The sequence below is a fragment of the Panicum virgatum genome, chromosome 1K (genome assembly GCF_016808335.1).
Source record: "Panicum virgatum strain AP13 chromosome 1K, P.virgatum_v5, whole genome shotgun sequence".
NCBI classification, from domain to species: Eukaryota; Viridiplantae; Streptophyta; class Magnoliopsida; order Poales; family Poaceae; genus Panicum; species Panicum virgatum.
Genome location: NC_053136.1, coordinates 47526041 through 47539852, shown reverse-complemented (window position 1 = coordinate 47539852; position 13812 = coordinate 47526041). Strand labels below are relative to the sequence as shown.

The following is a 13812-nucleotide window of genomic DNA, read 5'->3' as shown; positions in this document are numbered from 1 at the left end:
AAGCGGTTCACGGGTTCAGCCGCTGTCTGGAAAAATATAGTTAAACATGCAGTCACCTTTTCGTGAAAATATATATATGAAAAGGTTTAAAATATAGTTAAAAAGTTCTTAAAACATTTTCAAACGATGCCTTCCATAGTGCATCCATATCCTTAAAGTTGCGATGCAAAATTAATTTTAAAAAATCTTACAAGATGATAAATTCTAGGCCTTGTGCATTAGAAGACAAAATTCTTAGGAATTTATCTTCTAGGGCACAGGCACGTCAAATTTGTTATTTTTTATAAATTTTTTATTTGCATATTAACTTTTGCATAATTATATATGGATGTACAGTGGATGTTCATCTTCAATTTTTTTGAAAACTCATAACTATACTTTCTTAGGAGCAATGCCATGGATGATGGAAATTGGAATACGGAGCGACTCATAACTCCAATGTTCAAAAGTTTTCAAAAAGTTCGAGGAACAATGTCATGGATGATGGAATACGTCGCAACTCGAAGAAAAGGAGACACCACCTATTTGGATTATTACGAACCCTCTTGACAGTTCAGCATCGGCTAATGACACCCAAATCAGCCGATTAGCTTCCTGACCTCCTCCCTTCCTGGTTCTTCTCTGTCCACGTCCAGGTCGTCGCCGCTCGCCCATCACCACCTCTGACCTCCCTCGATCCCCTCCGTCCTCCCACCCTCGCGATCCGGCCTTCGCTGCTTCTTCTCCCCCCTCCTGTATATCGCGCTCGCCGATCAGCCTCTGGCGTCGCCGCCGGCGCCGGCGCTTTCTTCTCCCCTCCCCCCTCTTTCGTCGCGGCGGCGGCGGCGGCGCCACCACCGAGCAAGCTGCGATTCGCCGTGGCGCGCCTGACGCGCACGGAAGCGGTTGCACGCCTCGAAGCGGGGAGTCCACTCTCCCGCACGGGACGCTTCTCGGGCCTCCCGGCGAAGAACCTGGTCGGTCGTCGCCGCAGGCGGACTGCTCATGTTGGACCCGAGATCCGAAATCTACCCCACCATAGAGTATCGCCCTATCCAGCCCTCCGACCTCGAAGCTTTAGAGAAGATTCATCTAGCTCTCTTTCCCATAAGGTAGCTACTACTTTTGCTGCTTTTGTTAGCTTGTTCCTTGTTTTTACTATATATACATCGCTTACTTACTCTTACCGAATTCTGTTACCTGTTGACAAATTTACCGTAGCTGCTGTATTTGATCATGTAATTCTTTTCATTTTGTTCAGGTACGAGAGGGAGTTCTTCTTGAACGTTGTCAACGGCCATGGTATTGTTTCCTGGGGCGCTGTGGACACCAGCAGATCAGATGACCGCAGGGATGAGATAATAGGTTTTGTAACCACGAGGATGATCGCCGCAAAAGATAGTGAGGTATCGCATACAGAATGTCCTGGAAATGGTATTATCTAACTAGTTAGCTTGGTGGAGCTGATGACTTTGATATGCAGATTGAGGACTTGTTTAGGTATAACAGTTCGCGCAAAGATCTAACACTTGTGTATATATTGACGCTGGGTGTGGTGGATAGCTACAGAAACCTTGGCATAGGTTAGTTACCTTGTCTCTTCATCTTAGTTTTATAGTTTATCTTGTGAATTTGATATTGTTGATCCTATAAGAGTTCTCTCTTTCAGCATCGTCACTGGTTCGAGAAGTGGTTAAATATGCAGCAAGTATATCAAATTGCAGAGGTGTTTATTTACACGTCATTTCATACAACCAACCTGCTATCAGCTTTTATAAGAAGATGTTGTTTAAGCTAGTTAGAAGGCTTCCAATGTTTTACTACATAAGAGGACAACATTATGACTCCTACTTGTTTGTGTACTACGTGAACGGTGGTCGTTCACCTTGCTCACCACTGTAAGTATTTTCTTTTGCTTTGTCCAAGGACCATACAGTTACATATTCAGTAATTGTCCAATGCTATGTTTAACTATGTTTATTTTCTGTCTGCGAAGCTCAATTCCTTGTCAGAGACTCAGAGTAATATGTCAAATCATCCATATATTTTCTGTGGTCAATTGTTTGATCCTTGGAGTGTGCTTGATTTTCTAGTTAGCTTTAGGACTGTTAATGTCTGACCTGATCCTGGCAATCATCTACAATCCTGCCTGCCCACATGGGAGAGCCGGTAGATGTTGCGCATCCTCTAAGGAATTGGCTAATGGCTTTGTACTGCCATGTTATGTTCCTCGTCACACTTTACTCTACACCCCTTCTCTTTCTTTTTTTTTCTTTTTGAAAGGGATCGCTGCAATGCTGAAGTTAGAAGATGCATCTCCTGATTGTTTAGACAAATGAGATTCATCGAACTATTTACCCTGACAAAGCTAAATCTAATCTGAATAGCAAATATATAGATCTTGCATCCTAAAGTATCAACCAAGCTCCAAACAATCAGCTAAGGAAACCACCTTCTTTGCTTGCATTGTTGACTGTTACCTCCTTATGCACCCTTTGTTCAGGCTATATTTTCATGAATGCATTTTTGGGTGTGTCCTTAGTAGTTATTTAAAGGGCTCTTGGTAGCTTTCCGTTAGATTACTTCCATGAAGCATCTTAAACAAATGACAGGAAGCATGAACTAAGTTTCAGTAAAATATTAGATGACATGCAGAATTACATTTAAACTATTTTACTATGTTGGTAATACAAATGTCAGGATGCTTCCCAAATTGTAGCAGGTTATGCCTTATTAATGCCATAATTGTGCTTAGCTTCCTTTCAAAAGACTAATTCTGCTTAGTTAGTGATGTGAACTGCCAACATTGTTTGGCACTCGGTTGCTCAAAGAGGCATCAACCTTGATGTCATTGTGTGAACATATGGTGCTTTAAAGTTCTCAACACTCGACTGGGGATGCCTAACTGTTTGACATAAATCAAAATCATCAAATGGCAGGTGTTTATTAAAAATTGATATAAGAAAGACCAAGTAGGACTTTTAATTTGGTGGGAAGTACTCTTTATTGCTATGAGTTAGCAACTTAAACTGTAGCTATTTCCTTTAATGTCTTTGAAACGTTTTTTTTTAGTTTTTCTAATATATATAGGGTTTATGTAAGGATAAGGCAATGCTTGTCATCTAGTCATGAATTCCTACTTAGAATTCACTGCATGAAAGAAGATTATTGATTCTATTGCATTACAATCTTCTTTTTTTGTTCCCATCTTGGTTTGGTAGCACCAAACGGATAAAAACCTACCATAATAGACATGTAGTACATCTAGAAGTTGATTGTTAGGTTCTTTGTATTGTGATGAAATCATCCCATGTTCGTAGGAACATTATGGTGGTGTTAAATGATAATGATATTAATAACACATGGCAATCTTGTGCAGGGAGATTGTAACTTCATTTGTTGTTGACTTCAGGGCTTTCGTGAAGATGCTGGTTGCCAAGTTCTGGACCAAAGAGGACCATTGTAACCCAAGATGGACCAGATGTCAGGAATCAAACACCCTCTTGGCCCCACAAAGCAATAAACGGATCATCAGCGGTGATAATACCAGATGTCATGTCTAATTTCAGGTGCTCTTGTGATGCTTTCTTTTGTTTTTTTTTCTTTGCTACTTTTTTGGGGAGCCGAAGTTTGGAGAGACAGTCGCATGTGATGCTGTTGTACACTTCTGATACGGGTACATAATTTCTCAGTAGTTAATAGTCACATTCATTGTAAAGAGAGAACTGTGAGAACTTGAACTTTCACCTGCTTCTGATAACGTTGGCAGTGACGTGCAATGTTGAAAAGTTGTGTTGATTGAACGGAAACAAACCTTTTTGTGTGTATGGCATATCAGATCTTTCACTGTTCAAAAATAATTACGTGCTCTTTTTACTACTATACATGTTACCACTAGTTATATATCGATCGATTGGCATGAACAGAGCAAGATCCACATTGGTCTGGAGATATGGAAGCCCAGAGTAGAAGCCTGGATGAAAGACTGAAAAGAACTGACGTGGGCCATGTTTGGTTGATAATGTGAAAAAAATTTCACAAAAAGATGAATGCATGCATGGAGGATTAAACGAAGTTTATTTGCGAAATCTTTTCACGGATGGGTGTAATTTTTCGAGACGAATATAATGAGTCAAGTTTCACCATAATTGTCTACAGTGATGCTACAGTAACCGTACCTAATCATTCTCTAATCATGCTGTTAAAGCCCTCATTAACTACAGCACATGCTACGGTACAATAATTGTGAAGGTTGTTTTATAATTAGACTTCATTTAATATCTCTAATTAGTGGTCAAAGAAACAAAAAGTTTTCATAAAAACTTTTTCACCCCCTGAACAAACACGATCGAGAGATACGAACAGGGTGCGTTAATGCACGCCAGAAATTACTTCGGCTAAAAGCAACCGCACCTTTTTACGTTTTACCCTCCGGCACCAAGTTGACTGCACAACCTGCCGAATCTTCCGCGCGACTTGCCACAAGCTTCGCATAAATACTGGTGGTGCGTTTTTTTTTTTGCGGGTAAGACTGGTGGTACGTTGTTAGCTTTGGATTGAATGATAAGAATTCACCCCTTCAGAATAAGCAAAGTTACACGGCAAAGTCTAGTACAAGGAGATCCTAAACAATTCCGAGTCCAACTCCACGCAAGGTAGCGTTTAAACTTCGGCCGCGATCCGTGTGGCTGCTACGCGCTAAATGAAAACCGCGTCCAGACGAAACCGTCTCCGCTTCGCACGCCTGCACGTTCGGCCGCGGGTGCGTGCCTGCGTCGCACGCACGCGCTCCCCTCCCTCCTTCCCGTCCGTCCGTCCCTCCGCAGGCAGGCCCCGCCCACAGCACCGGCTAAACCCGCAGCCCCACGCGGAGGAATTGCACCGCGGAAAGGCTCGAGTCCCAGTGGGAACGCGTCGCCATAAAGAGGCGAGGCCGCGGGCCCGCCGCCCCGCTTCGGTTTCCGCTGCTTGCGCCGCACTTTACTTGCAGTTCCGGAGGAGTAGGTTCTCCGATCGGGGCGTCGAGAGCCGGCGGCGCGCGGCGGGGACCGAGAGGAGAGGGATCGAGGTCCTCTGCGGTCATGCGCACCAAGCACCTCATCCCGAACCACGCCGCGGGGCTCACCTACGCGGCGCGCGACCACGCCGCCCGCGAGGACTTCGGCGGTGGCGACGGCGGCGGCGACCCGTTCGAGGGCTTCCCGGACGCGGTGCTCGGGCTGATCGCGTCCAAGCTGCCCTTCCGGTCCGCGGTCGCCGCCTCCGCCATCTCGCGCCGGTGGCGCGGCGCGGCCGCCGCCGCGCCCGCGCTGGACATCGACTTCGCCGCGGCGTTCCCCGCCGCGCCGCGCCGCAGGGCGGCGTTCGCGGCCGCCGCCACCGCCGCGCTGGCGCCGCCGAGCCCGAGCCCGCACCCGCACCCGCACCCGCTCCGCAGCCTCCGGCTCGCGCTCGAGGGCCTCTTCGACCAGGCGTTCGCCGCCGCCGCGGCCGGCCACCTCGCCTCGTGGCTCGCCGCCGCCGCCGCGCGCGGCTTGGAGCGGTTGGAGCTCCGCCTCCCGCGCTCCCGCCTCGCCGTGCTCCCGCCCTCCCTCCTCGCCTGCACCGGCCTCACGTCCCTGACGCTGCGCCTCGACCACTACGCGCTCCCTCTCCCTTCGCTCGCCCCATTCACCCGCCTGTCCCGCCTCCACCTCGCGTCCGTTTCGCTCACCGGGGACGATGATTTCTTCGGGGACCTCCTCTCGCACTGCACCGAGCTCCGCTACCTCATCCTGGAACAATGCCGCATTGTTGCGCTCCGCCTTGTCGGTCCGTCGCGGCTGCGCTCGCTCGCGATCACGGACTGTTCGTGGACGCAGGAGTCGTCTCTCGCCGTCTTAGAGATGCCAGAGTTGCGCACTCTCCGTTACTCAGGTGCCATGGCAACCAGGCACATTATCGATGGCGACGTTTCTTTGGACGAAGTCCTTCTCGCCATTGAGAAGCCACAGGTGAAGCCCCGGGAGGCTACTCTCAGAGAGCTTCTCACTTCGGTTGGCAACGTACGGAGCCTTTTGCTTTCACCCTGGTGCATTGAGGTATACCGTGTATCTCAAATTCTCTTGATCTAGTGGAATAATTTAGTGTCCAATGAATCTAATTACTGAACTGTATAATCATTTGAAGCAATTTGCTCGGGCGGAGGAGGGGTTGAAGGTGCGGTTAGGCAGGGTGAGGCGGTTGTCATGCGTAATTGAGAGGAGGGAAGAAGGTGCTTTATCCATTGCACCATTGCTCTCAAATTGCCGGAATGTTGAAGAGCTCTGTGTGTCTGTTGTGGTGAGATATGCCTTTTTGTTCAGTGCTCTGTTATCTCTGTTAAATTGTAGGGGTAAACCGATGATATTCGTTGCTGCAGCCATCGCAGGGCAAACGGAGACGGTGTAGTGATGGAGAGTGCTGTGTGCCGCGTGGTAAGGGGGTGACAGTGAAGCATCTCAAGGGAGTTAGTATGCAGTACATTGATGAGAGCAAAAGTGGATTAGAGCTGGTGAAGATCCTGCTCAAGAATGCCCCAGCATTGGAGACAATGAACATCGTGCCTTCCATGGATGGCCTTGAGCAGGCCAAGTTTAGGCGCAGGGTGTTGAAGTTTAGGAAGTCCTCTCAGAATGCCAGCATCCAGTTTTGCACAGCTGGATGATGTGTAGTCCATTAGCGAAGCCTAATGTTGCAATCCAGGAAATAAGAAATTATTTGCCAACAGTAAATGAGGTTCTTCCTCTCTTCGTCTGGTTACTTTAATCTGTATATAGCTACTAACTACTGCTGAAATTTCTTAGATGATTAATGGAATCATTGCCAAGATTCATTTAGCTTGATAGTCATCAGATTCCAACTATTTGCTGAAGTAAGTATCTTTAACTTACTAGTTGGATGTTATCTTTAAGTATCTTTGTTGGATGCCAATCAGCAATCTACTCTAATTAGTGATAATCATGAAAATAGGGTGACAAATTACCTTGGAAGCTAAACAGATAATCCTTTATGCACACTTTATGGGCCATTTCAGCCAAGAAATGGGCTTGCTATAGGCTATTTGTACAAACATAACCTGCAGGCTAAAGCTCTGTAAACCTCCTCCAACCATCATTGTGCTCTTTATTGAAGAGGATCTAAACAAACTTCATTTCTGATTTTCTTAAATTTATCTTGGTCTAATTGATTATCGAAGCATAAGTGCTGATGATATGTAGGTTCATAAGAAATTTTGCTTCTTGACACCCGCTTTGATAATATAGCTGGTTTTGCCAGAATCATTTTATATTAGATATGGGCATTTTACACCAAATTAAGCTAATCTTTTTTTGTCATTTCTATAGCTTAGGGTTTTCAAATATAATTTAAAACCATTTCCAGTAGAAATTCGGTGGTTTCAGTAATTTTTTTTAGTGTCTGGTTACAATTTGAGTCTTTTTGGATGAGAAGAAATTACAGCTATTTCTCATGACAAGGCCGGGTGAGAATCCCCCATATCTTTGCTTACTTTCAACTCTGGCTTAATCTTGTCCTCCAAGAACATGGAAACCAGCAACAGAAGGGCTGGTTCCTTCTACTATTTTTTTTAGAACTTGCCTGGACAGTATTTCATTAAGAACAAGCAAGAGTTTTACAACAAACACAACCACTTACCGAAAAAACGAAAAGAGAAACTTACAACGAACGGAAGTTGAAAAAAAGACCTATAACTAAGGATAGACGATAGCTAGTCATTTGACCATTCTTTAATTCGAAACAGCCACCCTTTTATGTCATTCTTCCTTAATGTAATAAGCCCATAACATAGTCGACTATATGTGATGTTCATAATTATCTTCGAACAATTGCAGCTGTATCTCTATTTCTGACTGTAGGCTCAAACATAGTGTTCAAGCATTCCTTATGATCTAGATACTGACCTTGTACAGTTTGTTACTGTCTTCTTGGAACAACTTGTATTGCTGACTTCATTTAGCTCTTCTCTGCATCTCCGTGGGCCTGGGATTTTGCTGCAATTGCCACCAGGTGTGCAGACTAAATGACAGATAACCCAAGGTCCCAAGCAGCCAGCACCTCAAGTGCTCTTGCAAACTAAAACATGTACAGGATGTAGGGAGTGGCCCAGAGTTCGCAGTAGGCCCCGTAGTTTCCATGCTCAGATTCTGCTAAACTCTATGATTGCATTATTTCTTCATTTCGATGTGCTTCAGTCTTCTCCGGACGCCTTGAGTCCATGTTTTTTACCTGAAAAAGAAAGGGGCTAGCTATAGCACACTTGAGCATTTTTCCTTCTCCTCACACTCGATTTTTTTAGCCATCCGATTCCAATCCAACGGTGGATGGCCTTCTACTGTTCATCTTCTTCCCACAGCCTTCTTCCTCCTGCTTCCTCCTCCCGCGCCCGCGGCTCCTCCGCCTGCCCCTTCCGGCGCCGTCGCCCCCGCCCAGGCCCTCCCGCGCCCCGCGCGAGGCTCCGCCCGCCTCTCTCGGCGCCGCCGCACCCGCCATGGCCGTCGTCGCCCCCGCGCCCGCAACCTCCGCCGGGCTGGCCTGCCTCCCCCGACCTTTCCTCTAGGTCCGGCAATGGAGGATCCCGCCAAACCCCACCCCCAACCCCAAACCCTAAGTCCCGAGCTCCGAATCTCGCCGGAGAGGAGAAGAAGGCGACGGGGAAGAAATGAGTGTGGGAGAGGAAGAAAATATCTGGGTGGAATATAGCTTTCCCAAAAGGAAAACACTGAACCAGTGAACCCTGAGTCATGAGTCCTGACAAACAGGATAGTTGCCAGTTGTCTTGTAGTGTGAGTTCTGATAAAATGAGCCTGTTATTCCCATTCCTTCAAAAAAAAATCCCATTCCCATATTCCAGGAAAATGTATTTCATAGTCATGTTGCATGAACTGTCTTGATAAGCTTATCTTCTCTGATACGAAAGGGAAAGCCATGATGTTGACGTGATGGTCAAATCGTTGTCCTGTTACGAGTTAAAGCGCCCGGTTGTCTTGTGCTCAAGCTATGAAATCTGCCTTTTTCATCCTGTTGAAGAAACAGTGCACGCTATGAATGCAATGGCAAGCAAAATATCATTATCTTGCTATGAGTCAGAACACCGAGGAAATCGGCCGGCCTTTCCTCTCCTGAAATGCAAATGCTCTGCCTGACGATCTGAATTTTCTTTCTGAACAGAGACAATCTGAATATCTGTGTGGCCGAACCACTTTGAGCTACACCAGTTTTAATGCTTCAAACAATTCAACTAGTATAACCAATGATCCTTCGGATAAAATCCTAATATAGCCACTCGATATCGGATCGTAATACAAGTATACATCCTGCACGAAGGCGAGTCAGAGATTGTCGGTGCCCTGACCCGGGGCCCCGGATCCCAACTAGTGAATGTTGCGTGTTTCCTCATCCCAAATGATGATGCAAGAGGCAACACAGTAACACACGGTTTATCCTGGTTCCGGCCGCGGGGCCGTACGTCCAGCAAAGGGGTTGTGCGAGGGCACTGTATTATCTTGCACCCGGAGTGCTTGTAGTAGGGGTACAAGCGAGGCGAGAGAGGGAGGGAAGCTCCCAAGTCTTTGCTAGAAGAGGAGTCGGGTGTGGCGATAATCGTGAATGCTGGTGACCGCGGTTGCTGAGGTTCAGAAGCGTCTCCAACGTCCTGAGAGCGAGAACGAGTGCTAGAGAGAGAGCCAGCCCGCTAGCCCTCCCTTTAAAGGGAGCCCGCCTCCTCCTTTTATAGTCACAAGGAGGGGCGGTGTACATGAGCAGGGGAGTATGGAAGTCGTCGTTTTCCCCCGAATCGCGGGGTACAGTAGTCGAACACTGTAGGGCATGGCGTCGGGCGTGGCAATCGTCCTTGGTCCTGCGGAGATCGCGCCGGCGTCCTGTCAGCCCCTGCAGGCGGCGTGGTCGTCGCTGGTGTATGGTCTTCTATATACGGCGCGGTGGTGTTCGATGGGCCCTGCGGGCCAGGGTCCTGCGTGCACCAGCGGTAGCGGTAGCGGGGCGCGCGGCGGTCCTGGACCCCCTGGTCGGAGTGCGGGCGTGCACTCTAGGAGGTCCGGGGGACACGTTGAGGTCCCGGACCCCTCGAGGGGGGAGGTCCGGGACTCCGTCCGTGTGTGCTAAGCGCCCCTCTCTGGAGGGACACGTGACGTCGTCGGACCCTTTCCCAAGCGGGAGGTGGGTCCGGACGGTCGGTGTAGGCAGAATAGTAACGGGAGCCGTGCCGAGCCTGTCTTGTCCCGCGTCGCGGGTCCCACAGTGCTGCTACAGCATCCGGGATGGCGGAGCGGTGACCGGAGTCAGTGGATGGGACCCCGGTCACATCCACTGTGGGAATGGTGGCCCGACGCCGCCTGTCCTGGGAGCCGTGGAGGAGTGGCTGGCCTTTAATGCCTTCGTACGACGGGCGGGTGAGCGGCAGGGCCGTTTGTCCCTTATGCCGAGAGGTGGCCTCGAGCGAGGCGGAGGTGAGTTACTCCCTCGAGGGTAGGTTTCTACCCTCGAGCGAGGCGGAGATGTTTTACCCGCTCGAGGGTAGGTGCGCTACCCTCGAGCGAGTCGGAAATGCGGGGCGCAGTCGAGGGGTCTCGACGGGAGCCCTCGAGCGAGGCGGAAACCACCCCGCGGTCCGAGAGGAGCGTGGATGGGCCGCACCGCGTCAGTGGGCCACGTGTTGGGCTTCTTTGAGTCCTTTCCTTTCTTCCAGATTGGAAGGAGGCTGTGGGCCTTCGTGGGCTTAGTCGCTTAACATGTGTTTGCATTTTTTAGAGTGATCTTAGTACCCCGATTAGGGTGTCCCTGATCGTGGTACCTGTTGACGCTCCTTAACGCCCCCAATTTATATACCGCAAGCGCACGGTTTCGTGTAGCTTTTCCCTCAGAGTATTCCCCCAAGGTTTATCAATCCACGGAACTAAAGAGACAAGAAACAATCTACTAGCATAGAGATTCCTTTGTGTTGATGTGGTGTAAAACGAATCTAATCTACTAAAATGACAAACACCGAAGGTAGCAAGAGAAAGTTAGAGATAACCAATCTAGATCACCTAGATCATGCATATGTTGTAGTTCTAGCTAGATAAAGTGAAGTAAGGTAGATGTGAATCTCAATGAAAAGCCTCTTTAAACCCAAAATCTCCAATCCGATCCCTCGATACTCCGCCTACTCTGTGGAGACGGCCTGTCACGACGCCCCCCTTTTGAACGAAATACCCTGAAGCAAGTCGAACCCCCTTTGGTAGTTCCGTCATGAACCTCTAGCCACCATGACTACAAGATCATGCTAAGCGATCTATCTTGATAATAGATCTAGGATGAAGCAAACCCAAGGAAAAGAACGAAATCGAAAGAGAGAACATGGTCGCTAAACTTTCGGAATCACAAATAACTTCACCATGAATGATAGTACATCACAAGATCACAACCGGGGCCCTACCTTGATCTTGATGATCCTAGCTCCAGAACTCCGACGTGGTCTTCCTTGCAAGGTTCCCACGTCGGCTAGGGCAAACCCTAGACAACTAGCACGACCCTCGGCTCTCCGAGAGGTGTCCCTCTATCTTCTCTGCTCCTTAGCGTCGTCTCCCGAATTGATCTCTGCGTGAACCTTGGGGAGAGGTCTTTAAATAGCCTCAGGGAACCCTCGGTCAAAGGGGAGGTCGAACCGACCTAAAAAAGGGCCGGGCCGGCCGGCCCAATGAGCCTAGGCCGGCCGGCCTGGCTCTTTCCTTCGCCGGCTCATGTTCATCTTTCTCCCCAAGTCTCCTGGAATCTTCTAGAGTTTATATCTTTCACGATTGCACCCCATTAGACGTCGTTATCTTCGAGATTTCTTCGAGGAGAAGGGTAGGATGGAAAATCCTTCCTTAAATATCTCTTTTTTGCTTAGCCCCAAAGTATCTTGATCTTATCTTGTGGGCTTTGGCTTTTGGGCTTCATTGGAGGGTGGATGTGCATGAACGGGCCTCTAATCATCATGGCCTTCGATCCTTTGTTCGGGCTTTGGCCTTTGTCTTTCTTTGTGTCATCGCGTGATCGTGGGCCTCGCCATTTCATGCTCCAAAATTAGTCAAAAACCTGCAAAAACGAAGTACCTCCAAAATATATGTGCAAACGCGAAAACGACCAATAATTGGGCCGAGGTTAGGATGGTTAGTAATTCTGATATTAAATTCATGCCATTATCAAAGTTAAACAGGGGATAAAATGGATACTTAAGGAGCGCCAACATTCCCCCCATGCTTAAACCTTGCTCGTCCTCGAGTAAGTCTTTGATAAAAATCAGCGCTGCCTTTCAGTGTCCAATCCCTGCACTTGATCATACACGAGAAAACACAATGCTCCCAAAAAATATTTTGCAGTTAATAGTTCAAGATGTAACCAGCTTTTTCAATGTGGAAGGTAGATACAAGTTAAATGCTTCCCCACAATTATTAAGCACATGCTCTCAAAATTAAACAAGTCTCAGAGTTAAGAAAGTAAGTTCCATGCTAAACCAAGATGAATAATTTAAACCTCATTGCAATTTGCTCATGGAAACTCTCAGCTCATCTTGTCTCTCAAACTTGCTAGAACTACCTCCTTTCTTTCTCTCATATGTATGTGTGAGGCTTTATCTGGAGCTCTGGAAAGGTTAGTCCTAACAAAAGATATTATAATCAAGATATTATCAAAACAAGAAACATTTCTTATGGATTTACCGAGACTCATCAAAAAGACCATTGGAAAATAATTTCTTTATGGAGAGGGAGAGAATGGAACACACACTTTAGATGGTGGACATGTGCAAATGGCAATGGTTGATCCCAAGGCACAACTGAAGTCCTTGTTATCGGATTGCGCATGGTTGGAATAATTGAGTATAGAGTAATCTTCAAAGTACCTGGAGTTTAATGAGGCTAAAGGAACCGAGGAGCTTTTCATCATCATTCATTTTTTTTTCTTTCTCCCTTTTTTTTTTCTTTCTTTTTGCTCCTCAGAACCATTGGCAACACAATGCACTTACTCCACCTCCCCCCATGCTTGAACGTTTGCTTGTCCTCAAGCAATGAAGTGATGATAACTTGATGGAGTGAGTGCACAAAACTTCTATCAATTCTCTGGACATAACTTTGGAATTCAAGAGAGCATCTCCTCGTGAAAGATTGAAGCCAACAGAGGAGGAAAAGGGGCAGGCCGGCCGGCATATGGGTGTTGGGCCGGCCGGCATACTGCCTGTAGGCCTCCACTTCTTCAGATTTTTCTTCTGCGAACTCTTTGATGCTTCCCAAGCTTATGTTTTACTGAATTTTGCTCTTGATTCCACTGTTTTGCCGTCGAAATATATACTCAATATATAGGTTGTGGTCAAGGAGGTGTTTCACAAAAAGATGTTTTGGTTAAGGGTGGATATCCAGCGAGGTTTGCGATGTTCCCGGTATAGAAACTCATAATGCATGGATAGAATGGCTAGTAAAAGAGAGGTACGCAAAAATACGGAATGATCAGCTTCTTAGTCTCGTACCAAAGAAGATAAATCCTGAATTGATGCACCTGAAAATAATTCTTACTCTATGGTTTGTTATGATATATCATTTAGGCGTGTAGAAGGGTAGAGCAATTGCAAAAGGTATCATTGACAAGGTTAGCTCAAAATTAAATCCAAATTAAATTTTCCTTGACAAGCTTAAATAAGAGAGCAAGAATAAAAGATATGGGTCTTAATTTATCATAACCTCCACAATTGAATTAGCCAGCATTTAATTGATTTTCAGATCATGTTAGAGAGAGCATTAGTTTAATCATGCATAAACCAAG

The 13812-nt window shown here is 47.1% G+C and overlaps 2 protein-coding genes across 3 annotated transcripts; both read left to right on the top strand.

Annotated features, from left to right (window-relative positions):
- The first annotated feature begins 566 nt into the window (after window positions 1–566).
- LOC120639101 (histone acetyltransferase MCC1-like) lies at window positions 567–3830 on the top strand. 2 transcript variants are annotated; one of them, XM_039915144.1, is made up of 5 exons: window positions 567–1091; window positions 1241–1385; window positions 1463–1562; window positions 1649–1877; window positions 3359–3830. In XM_039915144.1, exons 1-5 carry the CDS (start codon window positions 985–987, stop codon window positions 3540–3542), a joined length of 765 nt encoding a protein of 254 aa, XP_039771078.1. In that variant the 5' UTR covers window positions 567–984; the 3' UTR covers window positions 3543–3830. The 2 variants fall into 2 exon arrangements, with proteins under 2 accessions (XP_039771078.1, XP_039771083.1); XM_039915149.1 differs by having other exon boundaries at window positions 3392–3811.
- Window positions 3831–4928: 1098 nt separating this feature from the next.
- LOC120713928 (F-box/LRR-repeat protein At1g06630-like) lies at window positions 4929–6844 on the top strand. Its single transcript, XM_039999887.1, has 3 exons — window positions 4929–6059; window positions 6148–6300; window positions 6380–6844. Exons 1-3 carry the CDS (start codon window positions 5061–5063, stop codon window positions 6662–6664), a joined length of 1437 nt encoding a protein of 478 aa, XP_039855821.1. The 5' UTR covers window positions 4929–5060; the 3' UTR covers window positions 6665–6844.
- The last annotated feature ends 6968 nt before the right edge of the window (window positions 6845–13812 follow it).

What these genes read in the sequence shown, in the direction of transcription:
- LOC120639101 (XM_039915144.1), top strand. Translation starts at nt 985, where the DNA reads ATGTTGGACCCGAGATCCGAAATCTACCCCACCATAGAGTATCGCCCT. An exon ending in TCGCCGCAAAAGATAGTGAG is followed by an intron (nt 1,386 to 1,462) that starts GTATCGCATACA and finishes TTTGATATGCAG; the next exon opens with ATTGAGGACTTGTTTAGGTA. An exon ending in CGTTCACCTTGCTCACCACT is followed by an intron (nt 1,878 to 3,358) that starts GTAAGTATTTTC and finishes AATCTTGTGCAG; the next exon opens with GGAGATTGTAACTTCATTTG.
- LOC120713928 (XM_039999887.1), top strand. Translation starts at nt 5,061, where the DNA reads ATGCGCACCAAGCACCTCATCCCGAACCACGCCGCGGGGCTCACCTAC. An exon ending in TTTCACCCTGGTGCATTGAG is followed by an intron (nt 6,060 to 6,147) that starts GTATACCGTGTA and finishes AATCATTTGAAG; the next exon opens with CAATTTGCTCGGGCGGAGGA. An exon ending in AGCTCTGTGTGTCTGTTGTG is followed by an intron (nt 6,301 to 6,379) that starts GTGAGATATGCC and finishes TCGTTGCTGCAG; the next exon opens with CCATCGCAGGGCAAACGGAG.